At 35.6% G+C, this 23,658-nt stretch overlaps 4 protein-coding genes across 4 annotated transcripts; 2 read left to right on the top strand and 2 right to left on the bottom strand.

Annotated features, from left to right (window-relative positions):
• Nucleotides 1-1,880: 1,880 nt before the first annotated feature.
• LOC141386894 (larval cuticle protein 4-like) lies at nt 1,881-2,330 on the bottom strand. Its single transcript, XM_073955795.1, has 2 exons — nt 2,280-2,330; nt 1,881-2,216 (listed from the first exon to the last, which is right to left on the bottom strand). The coding sequence occupies exons 1-2, from the start codon at nt 2,289-2,291 to the stop codon at nt 1,881-1,883; spliced, it is 348 nt and encodes a 115-aa protein (XP_073811896.1). The 5' UTR covers nt 2,292-2,330.
• Nucleotides 2,331-3,352: 1,022 nt separating this feature from the next.
• On the top strand, nt 3,353-3,763 carry LOC141386893 (larval cuticle protein 4-like). Its single transcript, XM_073955794.1, has 2 exons — nt 3,353-3,364; nt 3,428-3,763. Exons 1-2 carry the CDS (start codon nt 3,353-3,355, stop codon nt 3,761-3,763), a joined length of 348 nt encoding a protein of 115 aa, XP_073811895.1.
• Nucleotides 3,764-18,278: 14,515 nt separating this feature from the next.
• LOC141386892 (larval cuticle protein 4-like) lies at nt 18,279-18,769 on the top strand. Its single transcript, XM_073955793.1, has 2 exons — nt 18,279-18,362; nt 18,425-18,769. The coding sequence occupies exons 1-2, from the start codon at nt 18,279-18,281 to the stop codon at nt 18,767-18,769; spliced, it is 429 nt and encodes a 142-aa protein (XP_073811894.1).
• Nucleotides 18,770-21,301: 2,532 nt separating this feature from the next.
• LOC141386891 (larval cuticle protein 4-like) lies at nt 21,302-21,791 on the bottom strand. Its single transcript, XM_073955792.1, has 2 exons — nt 21,708-21,791; nt 21,302-21,646 (listed from the first exon to the last, which is right to left on the bottom strand). The coding sequence occupies exons 1-2, from the start codon at nt 21,789-21,791 to the stop codon at nt 21,302-21,304; spliced, it is 429 nt and encodes a 142-aa protein (XP_073811893.1).
• Between the last annotated feature and the right edge of the window lie 1,867 nt (nt 21,792-23,658).

The raw sequence follows: 23,658 nt of genomic DNA, 5'->3' as shown, positions 1-23,658 counted from the left end.
TTCTAAAAGGAAAAAGTATAAATAAACTATTAGGTAATTTCGCGAATGAAATTAACCAAAATTTATCAGAGAAAAAACATTGCTTGGCAATGTTTATAGATTTCAGTAAAGCATTCGATACACTGTCTCATCAAAAGTTGCTTAACATTCTAGAATCGAATGGAATAAGAGGACACAGCCTGAAATGGTTCGAGAGCTATTTAAAATGTCGAACATTTACAGTCAAAATAGATAAGTGCACCAGCAGCAAACAAAGATTAGAGTATGGAGTTCCACAAGGATCAAAACTTGGACCCATTCTCTTCATCATATATACTAATGATATGTTAAAGTCCCTTAACGATAGTCTGGCTTTCTCATACGCAGATGACACAGCCTTATTAGTATTCGATAAATCTCTACACTCCGCAGAACAAAGGATGCAATCTGAAATGAATAAAATAACCAGATGGTGCCATGATAATGGGCTAGTTATTAATGCAAATAAAACGAAACTGATGCATTTCAGATCGAAGCATTCCCCAACCACGGAAATATCGATACTATTCCATGACTATAACTGTCTACACAAAAACACCACAATCAGCCAACATAACGAAGAAACATGTGCAACCAAAATAGAAGTGGTAGACACATACAAATATCTTGGTGTAATCTTAGACAGTACTTTAAAATGGAAACCCCAAATAGACAACGTGAGGAAGAAACTCAGAAAATCAACATATGCTATATATCACTTAAGCAATTGCGCTCCATACCACGTCCTAAGACAAGCGTACTTTTCCCTGGTAGAATCATACATTAGGCATGGAATAACAGCCTGGGGAAATGCCACATACTGCAGAACATTACAAAATGCCCAAAATAGTATACTCAAAATACTCAAAAAAAGCCTCCAAAAATCTACATTATACCATCAAAATAACATTACAACAACCAACTCTACATTAACAACTGAAAATAGTCAGATCAACACCACATCGCGACGTAACCTGCAAAACAGTACCAGCGAATTACACAAAAAATTACATGTCCTAAACATTAAAAACCTCTACAAAACTACAATAATAAACGAATTCTCCGAGAATACTGATCTTCTACATCGCATCAGTCATCAAATGAACACTAGAAGGCGCCAGGAAGGAAGATACAAAATACCAAGCTTCAAAAATGACTATAGTAAAAGAGCCCTAGCAGTGAGTTTACCAACCACGTTAAACGAATTGCCTCTAGGACTACTCAACACTAGAAATAAGATGAAAAGGAAAAAAAAATTAAAAAATCACTATATAAATTCCCAGTAATAATTATACAATGAGATCTAATAATTTGTAAACTTCATAATCATTAAATCTGAACTTAATACAGCTGAGCTTATAAAATTAATTTAAGTAAATGTATCTATGTAAAGTACATCTAAGTTATCCTGCAGACAAGCAAGACGCTTCGTGGGAATCATGAAATGTAAATTATATAGTTATATATATCAATAAAGATCAAATAAAAAAAGTCAAAAAAAAAAGTACTGTAGAGTAGATGGCCGATTGGGTTTTCTACTGTAGAGTAAATGACCCATTGGGTCGTCTAGATGGCCAATAGATGTCGAGTAGATGGTCCATTGGGTCGTCCACTGTCAAGTAGATGGTCCATTGGGTCGTCTACTGTCGAGTATATGGCCAATGATTTTGTCCAAATCACCCTTATGAATGTACAACAGATCGTATTTTGTTTAATATGCATTAATTATTTTTTTAACGATTTTGATAAGTTTTTTTTTTTTTTAAGGTTTTACATTAAATATCACAATTTAAATATAATCTCCTTCGCCAAATCACGCCAAGTTTTCCTTTAGATAAGATTATGAAAATCTCAACTTATTTTTATTCCTTTGGTGGATGAGCGTGAATGTATTCAATGGCCTTCAAGATATGGGGTGGGATTGGGTGTGGTTGTGGCAAGTGATCACTTACTGGATGATAACCACTGTCATCGGCTGTATAAGTGACCACGACATGTTCTCCTTCGGGAGAGGTATATTCATAGGAACCCTGGACATTTCCACTTGCATCGCCGGCGGCTACCTCATGAATGCCATTTGAAGTTCCTACGGCATAGTTGAAACCATCAGGACGGACATCTGACGTTAATTCAGTAATTTCAGCATTGACATCACTTTCGGCAGCGGCGGCAAAGGCCAGCAAGGCGGCGAGAATCATCTAGAAAATCGAAAAAAAGGATTTATTATTTATTCATTGGAATTTTCCATTTCCGAAACTTACAAATTTAAACATTTTTTGAATTCGATTTGTTTGCTTCAATTACAATCCGAGAACTGTAACGTTTGGCTCTACAATTCGTCTTATTTATATGTTTAACTGTCTCATCCGAACTTGAAAATTCTTGTACTGATTTTATGGCACTTTTTGAAAATAAAAATGGCAATTTTGAAGAATTAAAATTGAAATGTGTGACTTTCTTTACTTAGCGTTAATGAAATTGCATAACGTTTATTACGTTTTCATTTTGTTCGAATTAACAGGTTCTATTGGATTGAAAACTTCAAATCGAATTCTAATTGTTAACTATATTTCTGGTTTCTTAGACAGTTCATTGTCCCCACCAGAGAAATGTGTCTTCAAAAATTCAGAATTAAATATCAATAAGTAATGGATTATCTCCATGGGGCTTCTTTGGAATATTTGGTGTCTTCGATAAGAAGACCTTTCGGGTCTTCCTTAAGAAACACTTTCGGGTCTTCTATAAGAAGACTTATTTGAGGTTCTTCAAGAGGACCTTTTGGGCTTCTGCAAGAAGAACATGAGGTCTTCAAAAAGAAAGCATTTTGGTTCTCTATAAGAAGACCCTTTGGTCTTCCCTAAGAAAACCTTTTGGACCTGTACAAGAAGAACATTTTTTAGAAATACTGTCTAGTCGTCTTTAAGAAGACTCCGTAGGGCTCATACAAGAGGACATATTGGTCTTCTTTTGGTCTCCTCAATGAAGAAACACTTTAGGTCTTCAAAAATATAGTTAACTGATTATCTTGAAAATTCAACCATTAGAATTCAATTTGAAGGTTTCAACGGAACAGAACCTGTTAATTCGAACAAAATGAAAGCGTAATAAACTTCAAGCAATTTCATTAACGCTAAGTAAAAAAGCAACACATTTCAATTTTTTTTCTTTGAATTTAGCATTTTAATTTTCAAAATTAAAAGAAGTACCATAAAACCAGTACAAGAATTGTCAAGTTCGAATAAGAAAGCCATAACCATATAAATAAGACGAATTGTAGAGCTAAACGTTACAGTTCTCGAATTGTATTGAAGCAAACAAATCGAATTCAACAAATATGTTTAAATTTGTAAGTTTCGGAAATTGAAAATTCCTAGGAATAAATAATAAATCCTTTTTTTCGAATTTCTAGATGATTCTCGCCGCATTGCTGGCCTTTGCCGCCGCTGCCGAAAGTGATGTCAATGCTGAAATTACTGAATTAACGTCAGATGTCCGTCCTGATGGTTTCAACTATGCCGTAGGAACTTCAAATGGCATTCATGAGGTAGCCGCCGGCGATGCAAGTGGAAATGTCCAGGGTTCCTATGAATATACCTCTCCCGAGGGTGAACATATCTCGGTCACTTATACAGCCGATGACAGTGGTTATCATCCAGTAAGTGATCACTTGCCACAACCACACCCAATCCCACCCCATATCTTGAAGGCCATTGAATACATTCACGCTCATCCACCAAAGGAATAAAAATAAGTTGAGATTTTCGTGGAAGATTTGGCGCGATTAGGCGAAAAAATTATACCTACTTGAATTGTGATATTAAATATGAAAAATGTTGAACACATTTTTCGAGAAAAAACATGAACAAAAAAAAAATAGTTAAATAAATAATTAATGCATATTAAAAAACTCGATATGTTGTACGTTCATTAGGGTGGTTCGAACAAACTCTGTGTTGGTAATTTGGTAAAAAATATCAGAGCAATATTTGCATAATTTAATATAAATATTTTCTCAAAAGAAAACAGAACAGAGCAGACGACCCCATGGACCACCTACCCTACAGTAGACGACACAATGGGCCATCTGCTCTACAGTAGACGACCCAATGGGCCATCTACTCGACAGTAGACGACACAATGGGGCCATTTACTCTACAGTAGACGACCCAATGGGCAATCTACTCTACAGTAGACGACACAATGGGCCATCTGCTCTACAGTAGACGACGCAATGGGCCATCTGCTCTACAGAAGACGACCCAATGGGCCTTCAACTCTACTGTAGACGACCCAATGGGCCATCTACTCTACAGTAGACGACCCAATGGGCAATCTACTCTACAGTAGACGACACAATGGGCCATCTACTCGACAGTAGACGACCCAATGGGGCCATCTGCTCTACAGAAGACGACCCAATGGGCCTTCAACTCTACTGTAGACGACCCAATGGGCCATCTACTCCACAGTAGACGACCCAATGGGCCATCTACTCTACAGTAGACGACCCAATGGGCCATCTACTCTACAGTAGACGACCCAATGGGCCATCTACTCTACAGTAGACGACCCAATGGGCCATCTACTCCACAGTAGACGACCCAATGGGCCATCTTCTCGACAGTAGACGACACAATGGGGCCATTTACTCTACAGTAGACGACCCAATGGGCCATCTACTCGACAGTAGACGACACAATGGGGCCATTTACTCTACAGTAGACGACCCAATGGGCAATCTACTCTACAGTTGATGACCCAATGGACCATCTACATGATTGACTTTTATGTTATTTGCGTAGGTTTTACCAGTATTGAGATATAGAAGTTTAAATTGGGACAATTCGCTGACTGTATCGCATCCTTGTTAAACACGGCCATATACGGGGCGCCTTAACTATCTTTAAATGAAAACCGCTTACACCTGGGAAGTTTTTGCGAATTCTGAAACAGCAATGTGTGTAGATGAGAAAAATCCAAAAATAAGAAAAAAAAATGCAGTAGGGATTTTTAAATAAATCGACTTCACGTAACTTTTGGTGGTATGAAACATAACAAATGTTTTCCTAATATCTCAAAAAAATATTTCTTTATGAAACACAGCAGCAGAAAATAATGAGCCTGGTGATAAAAATACGTTGGTAGATCAAGTAAAACTTTAAGAAAAAATCAATACAATTGGATAATAGAACGGTATATATTTTTTGTAGGACGATACCAAGAAGCGCAGGAAAATCAAAACAGATTGGATGGAAGACGATCGTATTAAACCATGTGCTGAAAGAAGGGGGGATTCATGTTAAAAGTTTCGTCAGAAAAATCCGATTAGGCACAGATGTTAAGAGCAACATAGCAGAAAGAAAGCACTCTTCATTGTTGAACACAACATCGCATTCGCTGCTGCTGATCCTTTGGTGAAACTATGCAAAACTATATTTACGGAGTCAGTGGTGGCATTATCGATGGCAATGGGTAGTACCAAATCAAATGCCATTATTCGGAATGTTGTTGGGAAACATCAGTTTTCTACTACCAGACGTTATAAAATGTGTTTGCAATTCGTTAGCCTTATGCTCATCATATGCATGTGAAAAGCTGCCATCTGAAGTACACACAGAAAAAACGGCCTCTGTAACATATGTCCCAAATATATTTTGCAGCAAACATATATTTGTTTGCAAACAGTTCCAAACATAGCATATGTTTGGGTCCTGCAAACAAATATATGTTTGGGTGCAAACAAATACAAACCCAAAAGCTAAAACACATGCACATGCTCTCAACAGGCGCCCATTGGCTATTTCTAACATATAAACACATTTATAAATGGTGGTGTTTTTTATTGAAGGGCGTAGAAAAAAAAACAAAAGCAACAAAGACACAAAGGTACATACAAAATTCCAAGAGAAATACATACCACACTTTAATAAATGAATAACTGCATGAAATAACTTATAAAAAGTCGCACTTTTAAATAGAAAAAATTATATAGAAACATCGTTGAACGCTTCTCCTTAGTTGTGAAATAAAACACATTTTCTTCAAAATTGAAATCATCAGCGGGAAATCGACATCTGGAATCAAATGATTATATAATGTAATAAATAGGTACATCCATATTTCAAATATACATATGTATGTATGTATTCGACATTTAATTTACTAAAAAGCTCAATTTCTTTAAGAAAAGACAAAATACAGATTTATTCACTCACTTTACCGTCTTTACTCAACGATGTTTTCTAGAACACTGATTAAAAAAGACCAACATAATTAATACTATTTTTTCTTTTCCTCTTTGCTTGCTACGTTGGTTAACAACAACAAAGCATCAAACACACGTGTGTTACGCATACAAATCACAAAACGTCTGCGTCTCCTATTACACCATGCACACAGCTCTTTATTATAAACCAGCATTCCGCAGCTGCGAGAGCCCTCTTGTTACTCTCCTTAATAAAATTCCTCTTCACCCATAAAAAATATGTTCTAACATAAAAAAGATGTTGGTACCCAAACATATAAAATTGAGATATGTTACAAAATGGACACAAACAAATTATGTTTGGATCCAAACATATATTTGTTTGCAGTCAGCCCCAAACAAATATTTGTTTGGAACCAAACATATTTCTAACATATATTTTTCTGCGTGTAAAATCTTTAGCAAAAGATATCTATAATTACTTAGGAGGAAGTCCTAAAAGGACAAATGAGCTGAATGCAATTTTATTTTTTTTTTTATAAATTAAACCTACAAAAATTTTACATCCTAGCCAAAAACGATGGCTCTAGTTAGAAGCAGTGGTAATCCGTTTAATAAATTTATATGAACCATTAAAAATTAAATTTTCCAAAGAAGCTAGTAATAAAAATAAAAAACCAACAAAATTTATTTATTGTGTTTAAAGTATAACCTCCCCTTATTTACAACGTTAATAGAATTTTTCAAAGCGAAAGTACTAAAATAGACATTTTGTATTTCGAGTTAGAACGACTTTTGAAAATTACTATGAGCAATTTCATTAAAAATTAATCATTAAAAATAATTGTATTAGTGCAACAAAATATAGAAATTCTTCAAATTATCTCAATTCTAGTGAAGTCTATTTTGGTATATATGTTAATGACATGTTGCAGACAACCCATATCCCTCCGAAAATATTAATGAAATAATTACCCAGCAAAATTTTATGGAAGTGGTTCCATGAGATGCCATGATTTCAATGGATCTTTTGCATTGGTTCAAATGAAGTCGTGAAAGATTCGATCTTTTCATCAGCATTTGAACCCATTCGAAGGAAGTCGTGAAAGATCCGATCGTTTCATCAGCATTTGAACCAATTCAAAGGAAGTCGTTATAGATCCGATCTTTTCCTTAGCATTTGAACCCATTCCATCGATCCAATAGAGATGAATTTTGTGTTTTTATTTTTACACATGTATATATTCTTTTATTTATCTAAATATGTACGTTTAAAGCAATGTAAGATTTATTATGCTAGGAAGTCCAAATCATTGAGTTAAAGTAGAGTCGGACTGCACTCTTTGGTATTAGTCGTGTTCCTTTACGTGCCTGTGGTTTCCAGTTTTTACCCGCAAAGTGTTTCCTTACTTTTAAAAGCATACAATTTATATGAGAGCAGTTCACCACTTTTACCATTTTTAAAAGTAAAGGACCAGACCAATTATAAAAGTTTCCTTGCCTGCTCTAGAGAACCCTGCTCAACAAGTCGATTTGTAGATCCCTACAAACAACAAACATTTCCAAAACGTTGTAAAATAAAATTCACGAAATAGTAATCTGCAGTTGGAGTCAATGTCGAAATCTGTACTGATGGGAAGTCAAAACCTTTTGTAAGATGAATCAAAACCTGTTGCGGAGGAAGTAAACTCAGTTGCGCGGCGGTGTTTAGACTGCAACAGCTGGGAGGGCCGGAAGTCAGGTTTCTCACTTAAATTTACAACCTGTCGCTTGCCAAACACATTGTTTCCGAAGTGTGGAAAATAGGCCAGCTACTGAAGCCCGAAAGGATGCCAGCAAAGGTGAATCTTACAAACCGATTTCGCTTTTGTCGCCCGTAGCTAGGACCCTTGTGGCTTTATCATCAGAAATAACTTTCCAGTTGCCGATCAATAGCATAGGATCCGTAAGCAGCACAACAACTGCGCTGAAGGCCATCTCCATCTCCATATTAGCCGAGGACTCACTCAGAGCAAGCCGTGCGATAGAACAGTGATAGTGACACTTTATTTAGCAAAGCCCTTTGATATTGTCAAGCACCCTCGTTGTTTGATGTCATCGAGCAGACTACGCACCGATGATGATAAATAAATTATAGTTATTTCATTAATTCCTTTGAGTTAATAAAATAAAAAAATGAAAATCATTTTTCAATACAGCATTTTCCATTTTCCGAACAACACGTGAAAATTACATGCCAAAAGGTTGGTGAAAATGACATGCCAAAGATTAGTGAAAATGCTATTCTTGGGAATTGGTTAAGATGGCATGCCAAAGGATTGGTATAGATGCCATGCCAAAGAATTGTTGAAGATGCCATTCCATCGAGTTAGTAAAGATGACATGCTTAGGATTTGAAAATGAATTGCATCTTTTGGGGGTCACGCTCTTGTAAAAAGAATGAGTGAAGATGCTGAAAAAATGACATTCCATTTCACTTGCACCCATTCTTGAATAGCATCTTTGGCATCGAACATTTTGCTGGGTAAATATTGTATTAATTCTTATGCAGAATTTTGCGATCAAATTTTGAAAAGATTTAAACTTGATAAACTCTTCAAGGCTTTATCTGCAATAAACCCACACCTTATAGTAAGTGGAAAAGTGGGAACGTTTCATGAAATTGTTAAAGAATATGAATTTATAGATCAGAATAAAAAACAGAAGCTAGATTCTGAATTCCGCGAACTTAAACATGCTGCTTTTAGAACTTTATTTAAGACAAATGATGTATATTTGGTATTTTGTTGGAAAACCATCCTTGAACTTAAACGAGCAGACAATTCGATCTCAGTATTGAACAAATTTATTGGAATAATGTTGATCTTACCTCATTCATCTGTTAATCTTGAGAGAATATTCAGTCCAGTTAATATGAATTAAACTAAACTATGAAATAAATGAAATAAATGAGTCTCTCGAAGGAATCATGTATACAAAAGATTTTTAAAATTACATGAGACCACTTGCGTTGATGCCACTATTGAAGATGCGATGTGTAAACTTTTAAGATATACAAGACTAAAATAATTTTATTGCAAGCACTGCCTATATGTGAAAAAAATGTTTACATACAATTTAAAAGTACAAACAAATTTATTTTTTGAAATTTTGCCTGTTAGGGCGAAAATAATTTTTAATGATTTTTATTAATTTTCTCGTTTAGAGTTAGCGTTTGTCATGAAGAAATACATTTCAACGGCCAAATATCCGTAAATGTATAAAAACACATTTGCATTTAAAAAACGAAAAGTTCTATGACAGAGAAGTCATTCGACAGTCGATACGTCTGAAGAGCTGCTTAACCAACAGCGAAACCAGGTAACGTAATTTGGTGACTGTGTGGTTTAGAGTCCTTGGCTTTCCTTTTTCACTTGCAAAAAATTTCCGATCATTAAGCTCTAATCTAACTCTAAACGAGAAAATTAATACAAATTTATTTCAATTTGTATTGTGAGTTAATGAATGTGATTTATGTTATTTTTATCACTAAATAATTCTTAGTTTGCTGTTATTTTTTAACAGTTTTTATCTATATTGGTACTTCTAGGGAAGATCAAAAATTTCTTGTCGAAATGTAGTAAATACTTTGCATTTTTTTGACAATTTTCGACAAAATTTAGTCGGCAACGCTAATACTGGTCCAAAAGTTATACGATGACCCACTGAAATGACTAGTAAGCGCGATATCTATCGAAAAGATATGACTCCCAAAAAAAGATCCACTAACATAATGGACTATGTCGGTTCATTACTTCAAGTACCTCCTCCTCCACATTCTTGTCGGCAAATTCAAGTGTCAAAAAAGTGCCACAAAATTCTGAAAACACCCTAAATACATTCGATCTGTCCGTAGATGAAAGTTTCAATTCACATAGGCTGAGGGTATATCTCTGTCTGATACTTTTTTACTTGTTATATGAATAAATAAATATGAAAAAAAAGAATACAGACTTCTTATAGAAGATCAAACGGTATTTTTAAAGAAGACCAAACAGTCTTCCTTTAGCAGACCAAATGGTCCTTTATAGTACACCAAATGTTCTTCTTATAGAAGATCACACTGTCTTCTTATAAAGACCATATGGTCATTTACAATAAGATGATATTGTGGAAGGTTGCATCGCCCTCTTATCGAGGTCCTCATGACCTTCTATTAAAAAGGAAATAGAAAATTTTCGGGTGTTTATTTGGGTATTTAAAAATTTATTTTGAAATGAAAATTTAGTTTTTCTGTCACACAGAAAATCAAACAGAAAACAAAAAAGCGGTTTAACCTCGCGGGCTATACTTTTTATATGTAAAATCGAGCGTTGGAGTTGTATGTAGGAAGAAAATCAATGCAGACCGCAACAAATATAGCTTTGTCGAAGAGGACAAAATCTCAAGATTGTCAGTTGAAATCAAAAGTTAAGCCATCAGATATATGAAAAAATAAGAATATCGGTCCAGCATTTACGTTTTTCCGAAAGAAGCTCTCATATGTCAAAAATTACGCTGTTACTATATATGAGAGATTTACCAAAAAATATGGACCAAAATTGGTAAAATATTAACTAGTCATATTTCCGAAAAAAAAAGGTATTTTTATTCATAGTCAGTTAAAATTTTTTAAAATACTGCGTTTTCTCGTCTAATTGGATGATTTTAGTTTCTGTAGCTTTTACACACATATTGGGTAAATACCTCGGTATTTACCCATTTGTACCCAATTTACCCATTTTTCCCATTTGGGTATTTACCCATTTCCCATCTCTAGGCATTGACTATGTTTTTACGAAAAAACATATTGAAAATTCGTTTTCTAACTTCCTTACAAATAAATTCTTTGTAAAGAACTTTTGTACTATTTTTAATGTCATTACTATAAATTTATGTTGAGTTTTACTAATGTTGGCCCCGTAAGGGCAAGTCCATATTTTTTTTAAAATACAGGGGAAAGTCTCTGGTTTACGATAAAACAAGATCCAACAAGATCCAGCTGCCCCCAGCTGCCACCCTGTAAGTTATTCCCTTTATACCAGGCCTGTAAAATCGCCAAAATACAAAAAATCGGGAGTTACGTTTATATGGGAGCTATACCAAACGTGGACCTATATTGAACATTTTTTTGCAAGGACGTATGTTGTTCCCTCAGAACTCAAAATGCAAAATTACAGCTAAATCGTTTGGAAAATTTGGCTAAAATCGTCAAAATACAGAATATCGGGAGGTACGTTTATATGGGAGCTATACCTAAACGTGGACCTATATTGAAAATTATATTATATTTTATATTATATTATATTAATTATATTTTTGCACGGAGGTATGGTGTTCTCTCCGAAGTCAAAATACAAAATTAGAGCCAACTCGGTTAAAAAAACTGGCTAAAATCGTCAAAATACCGAATATCGGTAGGTACGTTTATATGGGACCTATATCTAAACTTGGACTTATAATGAACATTTGTTGCAAGGAGGTATGCTGTTCCCTCAGAACACGAAATGCAAAATTACAGCCAAATCGATTGGATAATTTGGCTAAAATCGTCAAAATATAAAAAATCGGGCGGTACATTTATATGGGGGCTACACCCAAGTGTGGATCTACATTCATAAAAATTGTTTTTCTCTCTTTTGGGCTCGATATAAAACTATATTTGAAATTTCGAGGCGGTAGCTCGAATATAACTATTTTGGCACTCCTTTCCATACAAGTGGGACCACTGTGTGTTAGGATGATAACCAGTTTCATCAGCTGTATAGGTCACTAAGACATGTTCGCCTTCGGGAGTGATAAAGTCATAGGTACCCTGCACATTGGCATTTGCATCACCTTTGGCCGATTTATGAATGCCATTTAAAGTTCCCATGGCATAGTCAAAACCATCAGCACGGACATCCGATACTAGTTCCGAAACTTCAACATTAACATCACTGTCGGCGGCGGCGGCAAAGGTCAGCAAGGTGGCGAGAATCAGCTAACAAATCGAAAAAAGGATTTATCATTTGTTCCTTGGAATTTTCCAATTTTGGAATATACAAATTTGAACATTTTTGTTGAATTTGATTTGCTAAGTTCAATTACAATCCGAGATCTGCATCGTTTGCTTCTACTGTTGGTTTTATTTATATTGTTAAGTTTTGTTTGTTGGTGATCTTCATAATTGCTGTACCGGTTTAATGGTACGTTTTTTAATTTGTAACGGTTTAATTTCACACGCAAGAATTTTTAATGAATTTAATTGTTGTGTTTTGTTTATCGATTTACCGATTGATGAAATTCCATACTAAATATAAAGGCTTCCGTTAGTTCTAGTGAAACCTACTATTCTGGTATTACCACCAGGTATTCTTATATCTAAATATGTATTTTCGTATTAGATTACCATAAGAGTTTCAAAAACAAGAAAAAAAAAACAGACAAAGAGGTGTTCTTATAGATGATCAAAAGTTTTTATTAGAGATGTGAATAGTGTTCTTATAGAAAGGCCAGAGGGTCCTCTTACAGAAGATCACAAGTTCTTCTAGGCCTTCTCATCAAACACAAAATAAGAAGACCTGCATGTCTTCTTGTAGAAGATTATTGAGTCATAATTAGAGTGATGAAAGGGCCCACCTGTAGAACCTCAAAATCCATCTAAAAGAAGCATTATACATAAGCTTCGTTCCCGTACTTTTTAGTGGTAAAAGTTGCAAAAGAGAGAACTCTCAAAAATTGCAACATTTTCCAAAAGGTACAGGAACGGAAAGATGGTAGAAATAAGCTTCGTTCCCGTACTTTTTAGTGGTAAAAGTTGCAAAAGAGAGAACTCTCAAAAATTGCAACATTTTCCAAAAGGTACAGGAACGGAAAGATGGTAGAAATGTGAAAAAGTTTCAAAATTCAAAAAATGTCAACATTTTGAGTCTAAATCAGACTAAATAACCCTAATTGAAAATGACGCCAAAAAATATTATTTCAAAATTTCGCGTGTCACCGTGGTGCAATGGTATGCACGCCCGCCTTCCACGCTGAAGGTCGTGCGTTCGATTCCCCGGCCAAGCAACATCGAACAATTTTCCTGAGTATTCCAGCCTTGTAAAACTTCTCTACAAGGGGTGTCTTAAGACACGCCGTTCGGACTCGGCGATAAACAGTAGGTCCCACATCATTGAGCTAATATGAATCGGGGTGCACTCATTGATATGAGAGAAGTCTCCCTTGTCCCTTCAGGGATGTTTGTGGAACAATTATAAATTATTATAATTTCGATAATTTCCAATAGGTCATCTTTATCTGAGTCCAGCCACACATCTTCACTGGATGAATCCTCTAATGAGAGGTAAAATAACTCCCCCATATCTTAAGTTTTTCTCACAATTTGCTTTACATTTATTATGCCCTCCACCATAGTAACAGGTAAAAAAGAATCAGTCGGCTTTGCCGACAGAAATATACCCTCAGCCTGTGTGAACTGAAACACTTTGTTTCCAAAAAAGTATATATTTAAAGGGTTTTGCAAATTTGGGTGTATGACCGACAAAAATATGGATTGGGATAGAAGCTCAAAAAGTCTTGCGGGGAAGGTATCGAAAGGAATGGACCGACATATTCCATTTTGAAAGTGGGTCTTATTTTGGGTCTTATATTTTGTCGTTTCAGTTGGTCACCATATAATTTAGAGGTTTTAGACCATTATATCAGGAAGCATGAACTTGCCTACGAAAAACATGATATCGCTGTAAGCAGAACCACTAGGTAAAATTTTTCAAGGGATCCTCGCACAGACCCTTAACCGGGTTGCTCTGTTTATGAGATATCGCGCGTACTATTTTAGCTAATATTTTCGAATTTTTGTGGGGGAGGTACGGGAAGGAGTGGATCTACAAACACCACCTTCGAATTTCATCTAATATTCGAAGAAATATTACGATATAAAAAGTGTGGATCAACTCCGTATTAGGTTCGAGTGTTGTCGTGCTCTCCAGCCACTACATGGTGCCATAGAGGATTTTTACAATTTTCGGGCTGTTTTCTCAAGAAGTATGGACTTGCCCCTGAAAAAACTTTTATCGTTGTAATTGAGGCAGCGAATGAAAGTTGCTTCAACTAAATTCAAAGTGATTCCAGAGCAGTTCTTAAAGTGAACTTATCCAAAACTTTGTGTGGGTGGTACCCGAAGAAGTGGACAAATATACTCCATATTTGAACCTGATATATATTTGGTAGATATATTGGGATGTGTAAAGTATGGACCAAATCGATCACAACCATCAAGAGTTATCATGCGCACAATTTGTCCGAATATTTTTGAACTCTTGGGGGAGGTACCTGAAGGAGTTGACCGATATGGCTTATCTTCGAACTTAAACTAAGTTTGGAAAAAATATTACGAAGGCCAAATTTTGGACCGAATCGGCATTCAAGAGTTATCTTGCGCTCCAACCACTACACACGGTGTCATTGGGATTTTTTGCACCATTCAGGTTATTTTCTCAGGAAGTATGGGCTTGCCCTTGATGAAACTTGTACTGTCGTATAGAGGACAGTGAATAGAAGTTGTTGCAACAAAAATCAAAGCGATTCGAGAGCAGGTCCTAAAGTGAACTTTTCCAAAATTTTGTGTGGGAGGTACCCGAAGGAGAGGACGGGTCCATAGTGGAACCTCATCTAAGTCTAGTAGAAATTTCACAATGTGCAAAGTAGGGACCAAATCGGTTACTCCCTTCAAGAGTTATCGTGCGCACAAATTTTCGGAACATTTCCGAAGTTTTGTGGGGGAGGTACTGGCAGGAGTGGACCGACAAATCCCATCTTCGAACTTAAACTAAGTTTGGACAAAATATTACGAAAGCCAAATTTTGGACCCTATAAAGTATATCTATTTTCTAATCAGGGTAAAATTCTGAGGCGATCTATGCATGTCCGTCCGTCTGTGGTAATCACTCTATCACTGATATTTTGGGAAGATGCGTCTTTTGTTTGCAGGCAAGTCACGTTCGATTATTGGCTATATCGGTCCACGGTTTGGTATAGCCCCCATATAACGGCACGTCCCGATTTTCGGTATTTTGAGAATTTTAGCCCCAATTTTTAAGCGAACTAGCTGTAATTTGACATTTAAGGTTCTCAGTGGTCACGAAACTTCTCCACTAAAAATCGTCATGGTTCATGGTCCATGTTTTGGAATAGCCCCATATGACTATACCTCCCGATTTTCGGTATTTTAAGGATTTCAGCTACAATGTTTAATCGAACTAGCTGTAATTTGACATTTAAGGTTCTCAGTAGTCACGAAACTTGTCCACCAAAAATCGTAAACATAGGCCCATGTTTTGGTATAGCCCCCATATGACGGTACCTCCCGATTTTCGGTATTTTGAAGGTTTCAGCTAAAATTTTTAATCGAACTAGCTGTAATTTGACATTTGAGGTTCTCAGTAGTCACGAAACTTGTCCACCAAAAATCGTCAGCATAGGTCTATGTTTTGGTACAGCTCCTATATAACGGTACCCCCGGTTTTCGGTATTTTGAGGATTTCAGCTACAATTTTGAACCGAAATAGCTGTAATTTGACATTTGACGTTCTCAGTGGCCATGAAACATTTCCACTAAAAATCGTCAACATAGGTCCATGTTTTGGTATAGCCCCCCATATAACGGTACCTCCTGATTTTCGATGTGTTGAGGATTTTAGCTCCAAGTTTCAACAAAACTAGCTGTAATTTAACATTTGAGGTTCCCGGTGGTCGCGAAACTTCTCCACCAAAAATCGTCAACATAGGTTATTGTTTTGATATAGCCCCCATATGACGGTACCTCCCGATTTTCGGTATTTTGAGGATTTTAGGTAAAATTTTTAGCCGAACTAGCTGTAATTTGACTTTTGGAGTTCTCGGTGGCCACTTAACTTCTCCACCAAAAATCTTCAACATAGGTCCATGTTTTGGTAAAGCCCCCATCCGACGGTACCTCCCGGTTTTCGGTATTTTGATGATTTCAGCTAAAATTTTTAATCGAACTAGCTGTAATTTGACATTTGAGGTTCTCAGTGGTCGCGAAACCTCTCCACCAAAAATCGTCAACATAGGTCCATGTTTTGGAATAACTCCCATATAACGGTACCTCCCGATTTTCGTTATTTTGAGGATTTAGCTACAATTTTGAACCGAAATAGCTATAATTTGACATTTGAGGTTCTCAATGGTCACGAAACTTCTCCACCAAAAATCGTCAACATAGGTCCATGTTTTGGTATAGCCCCCATCCGACGGTACCTCCCGATTTTCGGTATTTTGAGGATTTCAGCTAAAATTTTTAATCGAACTAGTTGTAATTTGACATTTAGGGTTCTTAATGGTCACGAAACTAATCCACTAAAATCGTCAATAAAGGTCCATATTTTGGTATAGCCCCCATATAAAGGTACCACCCGATTTGCGGTATTTTGGGGATTTTAGCTACAATTCTTAAAGGAACTAGCTGTAATAAGACATTTGAGGTTCTCAATTGCCACGAAACTTCTCCACTAATAATCGTCAATATAGGTCCACGTTTTGGTATAGCTCACATATAACGGTACCTCCCGATTTCCGATGTGTTGAGGATTTTAGCTACAATTTTGAACCGAAATAACTATAATTGTACATTTGAGGTTCTCAGTGGTCACGAAACTTCTCCACTAAAAATCGTCAACATAGGTCCATGTTTTGGTATAACCCCCATATAACGGTACCTCCCGATTTTCGTTATTTTGAGGATTTCAGCTACAATTTTTAACCGAACTAGCTGTTATTTGGCATTTGAGGTTCTCAGTGGTCGCGAAACTTCCCCACCAAAAATCGTCAACATAGCTCCATGTTTTGGTATAGCCCTCATATGACGGTACCTCCCGATTTTCGGTATTTGGAGAATTTCAACTAAAATTATTAATCGAACTATCTGCAATTTGACATTTCAGGTTCTGTGTGGTCACAAAACTTCTTCAATTAAATTGTCAACATAGATCCTTTATAACGGTACCCCCGGTTTCGGTATTTTGAGGGTCTTAGCTACATATCCATTATTTAAATTTCGAGGTTCACTGCAGTTATAAAACTTTTCCACCAAAAATTGTAAAGATAGGTCGGCACTTTGATATAGCCCTGTAGGTTTTACCTTTCACCTGGCTGAACACATATTTTAAATTAGATAACTTAAGCATCTGGGGTATAAATTGTCGACATTTTTTTCCATTTAAATTATGAAAGGAAACTAATTATTCAATTTTAATAAAGACTATTTTATGGTGGAGGGTATAAAAAGTTCGTCCCGGCCAATCTTAACGACTTTGTACTTGTTTTTGTTATGATCTTTTGTTTTCTTTTTGTGTGTATTCATCATATTGAACCTTTTTCTTACCTATATATCACTGACAATTAAATGTCTAATGAACAAACTTTTGGACTTCCTAGTTTTTACGCAGCCGAAAATAGAAGAAGAGAGCGCTTTCATCGCTACTTTTGTTCAAAGAAAGCTGCAAATTTTGCTACTTCTTGGAATACGGGAACGCATTTCTAGCAAAAATTTTAAAAATATTAGTAAATAGTACTAATTTGCAGGTTATGGAACACAACCATTGTCTTCTTGTGGTAGTCCAAAATAAATTGCTTCAGCAGCTACAAATTTCTTCTAATAGAAAGCCAAACACCTTCGTCCTAAACTTCCAAAGGTCTTCGTATAGAAGTCCCAAAGATTTTCTTTTAAAAGGCCAAAAGTCTTCTTATCGAAAACCAAAAGGGTTCTCATAGAAAACCCAAAAGTCGTCCGATTGGGGACAGTGAACTGTCTAAGAAACAAGAAATAGTTGGCTTTTTAATTCAACAATTAGAATTTGATTTAATGGTTTCAATTGAACCTGTTATTTAGAGTAAAGCCAAAGCGTAATAATCTTCAGGCAATTTCATTAACGGTAAGTAAAAAATGTTATTAAAATTATTATTCTTCAACATTTGGCATTTTACTATTCATAAAACCAGTACAAAAAGGTTTTATAAATTTCACAATATAAATATGAAGAAGAATCGAAGCAAACGTTACAGTTCTACGATTGTAATTGAAGTTCTAAAATCGAATTCAACAGCAATGTTTAAATTTGTAAGTTTTAAAAAAAAGCGAAATTCTAAGGAATAATTAATAAATCCTTTTTCGATTTTTAGCTGATTCTCGCCACCTTGCTGGCCTTTGCCGCCGCCAGCGACAGTGATGTCAATGCTGAAGTTAAGTCATATGTAAACAATATGGATGCCGAGGGTTTCAGCTATGGCTTGGAAACTACAAATGACATTAGCATACGTTCCGCTGGTCATGAGAATGGCGATATGAATGGCTTCTATGCATTTACCTCTCCCGAAGGTGAACGTGTCGCGATCTCTTATACAGCCGATGAAAATGGTTATCATCCTGAAAGTGAATGGCTGCCCACACCACCACCAATTCCAGACCATATCTTAAGAGCCATTGAATACATCAGGACTCATCCACCAAAGCCAGAAATCAAGTGAAGAGAATTATAATGGAAATACCAATTGAAATCACTAAATAAATTTTGTTTATAAAAATATCGGAAATGTTGTGTGTTTATTATTATGTGTTTTCAGTTAAAACCAAGCTTTCGAACCAGTTACAATTTGCAAATAGTGCAATACCTTTCGTGGCTTTCTAAAAGAAAACCGTGTGCTTTTCTATAAGAACAAGACCTTGATGACCATAGTGTCTTAAGGCACCATTTCTAGAGAATTTTTTATACGGCTAGAATACTCACGAAATGTTACATTTTTGCCACCATTGCACAGGTGTTGTTATATGGCCTATGATTCGAACCCGGGTGCCTACGGTGACCCCTACTCATAGATTAATGCAAATAAAAAATAGACGGATTAAACTAAAACCTTTAGATTCAATATAAAGTACACCTCCCAATAATATTAAAATTCAAATAAAGGAAACGCCTAAAAGTATACTCGAAATTTTGACAATATCATTTGTCGATTAAAATAAATGCATTCATTGTTTGATTGGAAAGAAGTCCACAGTGTATTTTTTCAATAATAGAACACAAGGTCATCTTATGGTAGAGCACACTGTCATCTTATAGAAGACCAAACGGACTTCTTATAGAAAACTTTACGGTATGGTATACGGTATACCTCTTACAGAATTATAGGAATTAAGTTCAATTGGCGAGTTTTATGTAATTCTCAATTAATATCTTTAATTTTGTAAAGACAAAAATTAAAAGAAAAAATATCAGTTGGCGTTACGACGACAGAGCTACACCCTCCGTCTGTGACTGTACAAAAAACCAAAAATGGGAGCGACGAATCTTAACGTTCTAAGAATACAATCCTAGAACAAGTAAAAAGTCGTTAAGTTCGGGCGGGACGAACTTTTTATATTCTCCACCATAAAATAGTCTAAAATTGAATAATAAGTTTCCTTTCACAATTTTAGATGGAAAAATTTTTCGACCATAGATACCCCAAATTCTTAAATTATCTAATCTAATGTGTTCAGCCAGGTGAAAGGTAAAACCTACAGGGCTATATCACAGTGTCGACCTATTTTCAAAAATTTTTGGTGGAAAAGTTTTATAACTGCAGGTAACCTCAAAAGTTAAATAACGGGTAGTTCAGTCGAACAATGTAGCTAAAACCCTCAAAATACCGAAAACCAGGGGTACCGGTATATAGAAGCTATGCCAAAACATAGACCTATGTTGACGACTTTTAGTGAAGAAGTTTCGTGGCCACTGAGAACCTCAAATGTCAAAAACCACCTAATTCGGTTCAAAATTTTAGCGGAAATCCTCAAAATACCGAAAATCGGAAGGTACCTTTATATGGGGGTTATACGAAAACATGGACCTATCTTGACGATTTTTGGTGGAGAAGTTTCGCGACTACTGAGAACCTCAAATGTCAAATTACAGCTAGTTTGACTAAAAATTTTAACTGAAATCCTCAAAATACCGAAAATCGGGAGGTACCGTCATATGGAGGCTATACCAAAACATGGATCTATGTTGACGATTTTTAGTGAAGAAATTTAGTGATCACAGATAACCTCAAATGTCAACATACAGCTAGTTTTGTTAAAACTTGGAGCTAAAATCCTCAACCCATCGAAAATCAGGAGGTACCGTTATATGAGGGGCTATACCAAAACATGGACCTATGTTGACTATTTTTGGTGGAGAAGTTTCGAGACCAATGAGAACCTCAAATGTCAAATTACAGCTAGTTAGATTAAAAATTTTAGCTGAAATCCTCAAAATACCGAAAATCGGGAGGTATCGTCGTATGGGGGCTTTACCAAAACATGGACCTATGTTGACGATTTTTAGTGGAAAAGTTTCGTGGCCACTGAGAACGTCAAATGTTTTATTACAGCTTGTTCGGTTAAAAATATTAACTGAAATCCTCAAAATACCGAAATCCGGGAGGTACCGTTATATAGGAGCTATACCAAAACATGGACTTATGTATGTTGCCAGTTTTTGTGAAGAAGTTTCGTGACCACAGAAAACCTCACATTTCAAATTACCGATATATTTTGTTAAAAATTTTAGCTTAAATCCTCAACATATCGAAAATCGGGAGCTACCGTTATATGGGGCTTATACCAAAACATGGACCTATGTTGACGATTTTTGGTGGAGAAGTTTCGTGTGTCAAATTACAGGTAGTTTGGTTAAAAATTTTAGCCGAAATCTTTAAAATACCGAAAATCAGGAGGTACCGTCATATGGGGGTTATATAATAACATGGACCTATGTTGACGATTAAAGCTACACGACTTCTTCTTCTTCTTTTGGAAGCTCACATGATCTCCTTTTAGGAGACCACATGGCCTTTTTATGGTCAGTTTTTTAACCTTTGTACAGAAAGCTATTGCAAATAGTGCTACAATTTGCACTCATTCGAAAGCTTGGCTTTAACGGAAAACAAATACTAGACACACAACATTTCCGATACTTTTATAAACAAAAATTATTTATTTAATGATTTCAATTGGTATTTCCATTATAATTCTCTTCACTTGATTTCTGGCTTTGGTGGATGAGTCCTTATGTATTCAATGGCTCTCAAGATATGGTCTGGAATTGGTGGTGGTGTGGGCAGCCATTCACTTTCAGGATGATAACCATTTTCATCGGCTGTATAAGCGATCGCGACACGTTCACCTTCGGGAGAGGTAAATGCATAGAAGCCATTCATATCGCCATTATCATGACCGGCGGAACGTATGCTAATGTCATTTGTAGTTTCCAAGCCATAGCTGAAACCTTCGGCATCCATATTGTTTACATATGACTTAACTTCAGCATTGACATCACTGTCGCTAGCGGCGGCAAAGGCCAGCAAGGTGGCGAGAATCAGCTAAAAATCGAAAAAGGATTTATTAATTATTCCTTAGAATTCCCCCTTCTTTGAAACTTACAAATTTAAACATTGCTGTTGAATTCGATTTTAGAACTTCAATTACAATCGGAGAACTGTAACGTTTGCTTCCATTCTTCTTCATATTTATAGTGTGAAATTTATTAACGAATCTTCTTGTACTGGTTTTACGAATAGTAAAATGCCAAATTTGAATAATATTTTTTACTTACCGTTAACAAAATTGCCTGAAGATTATTACGCTGTGGCTTTGCTGCAAATAACAGGTCCTATTGAAACCATTAAATCAAATTCTAATAGTTGAATTAAAAAGCCAATCCGTTAACTATTTCTTGTTTCTTAGACAGTTCACTGTCCCCAATCGGACGACTTTTTGGTTTTCTATAAAAAGACTTTATGTTTTTTAAAAGTAAATCGTTGGGTCTCCTATACGCAGGCCTTTGGAGATTTAGCTCGAAGGAGTTTGGCTTTCTATAAGAAGAAATTTGTGGCTGCTGAAGGAATTTATTTTAGGCTACCACAACAAGATAATGGTTGTGTTCCAGATCCTGCAAATTAGTACCATTTTTTTTTTTTTTTTGTTTATTTAATATATACTTCAATTTGATTTTTTTACAATGGTTATGTGTTGCCCCAGCGCCTTCAAGGCTTTGTTGGGGCTTACTAGTTTGAATAATCAATTTTTAAAGAACGGATGACTACTTTAAATGTGTGAAATACATACACATGTATGAATATGTAAAAGTTTTAAATCGAAACAATTATGTCAGAAGCATTTGTATATTTGATAACAAAAATGATTTTATTTCTCTTTTAAAAGAAGATATTCTTGGAAGATTTTTTATGCCATTAGGGATACGGTTGTATTCCAAACATCCACTATGTTCAATACGTTGTTTAGTCACTTCTGAACGACATCTCTTCACTCTTAAGTTTGAACAATTTCTTGTATTTACCACAGTTTGGCTGGGATTAAACTGGATTGACTTCAGACCAATACCATGTATGGATTTAAATATATATTTCAACAACTGCAATTTGTAACACCCATACAATGGTAAAATATTTTTGGAAACAGTTCTGTAAAGCTCGTGCGTTGAGTACAAATTCTTTCTTTCTTTATTTGCTAATTCGATTTTCGAATGTAAGCGACCATACAATACAATACATATCGAGGTACATTTCATTTACTTATTTATATACATATTAAATTTGATATTATTTAGTACTATATATTTATAAATTATTAACAATTATCTCAAAAGTGTTTCTATTTCTTGCCGCATTTAGAAGGTTTGCCGAATTATTATATTTTGTCCATTCTTCTATGTTCTTTAGCCAGGTCATCTCTTTTCGGCCTCTGGTACGCCGACCTTCAACTGTTGCTTTCAGGATTTTTTGTAATAATCTATATTTTACATTTCTCATGATGTGTCCCAGATATGAGGTTTTTCGTTTTTTGATTGTAGCTATGAGTTCTCTTCTTTGATTCATTCTTGTCAATACTTCGGCATCTGTCACGTGCGCAGTCCATGGTATTTTTAAAACTCTGCGGTAGACCCACATTTCGAAGGCTTCCAATCGTCGTATATCAGCAGCTTTAATAGTCCACGTCTCCACGGCATACAGTAGAACTGACCAGATGTAGCATTTTATAAACCTTGCTTTTGTTTCGATGTTTATATCATGATTGACAAGGATTTTCTTATATTTAAAAAATGCATCTCTTGCCATCTCTATCCGACATCGTATTTCCTTCGAGCAATCCCATTGGTCATTAATAAGTACACCCAGGTATTTGAAGTTATGTACTCTCTCGACATATGCATTATTTATTTTTAATTTAGCTTCATTATGTTGATTTTTCTTACTAACAATCATTACCTTTGTTTTGTTAGTATTAATTTTTAGTACAAATTAGGGGGATTAAAAACAATCTTCAGAGCCTTATTCTGGGACCTTTGAGTTGTGCGGTTTTTTGGTGGGCATAT

Source organism: Musca autumnalis, unplaced genomic scaffold, assembly GCF_047663935.1.
Source record: "Musca autumnalis isolate F117 unplaced genomic scaffold, ASM4766393v1 scaffold_5, whole genome shotgun sequence".
NCBI lineage: Eukaryota > Metazoa > Arthropoda > Insecta > Diptera > Muscidae > Musca > Musca autumnalis.
The sequence above is the reverse complement of the archived record's forward strand: the minus strand, read 5'-3'. Positions and strand labels throughout refer to the sequence as shown.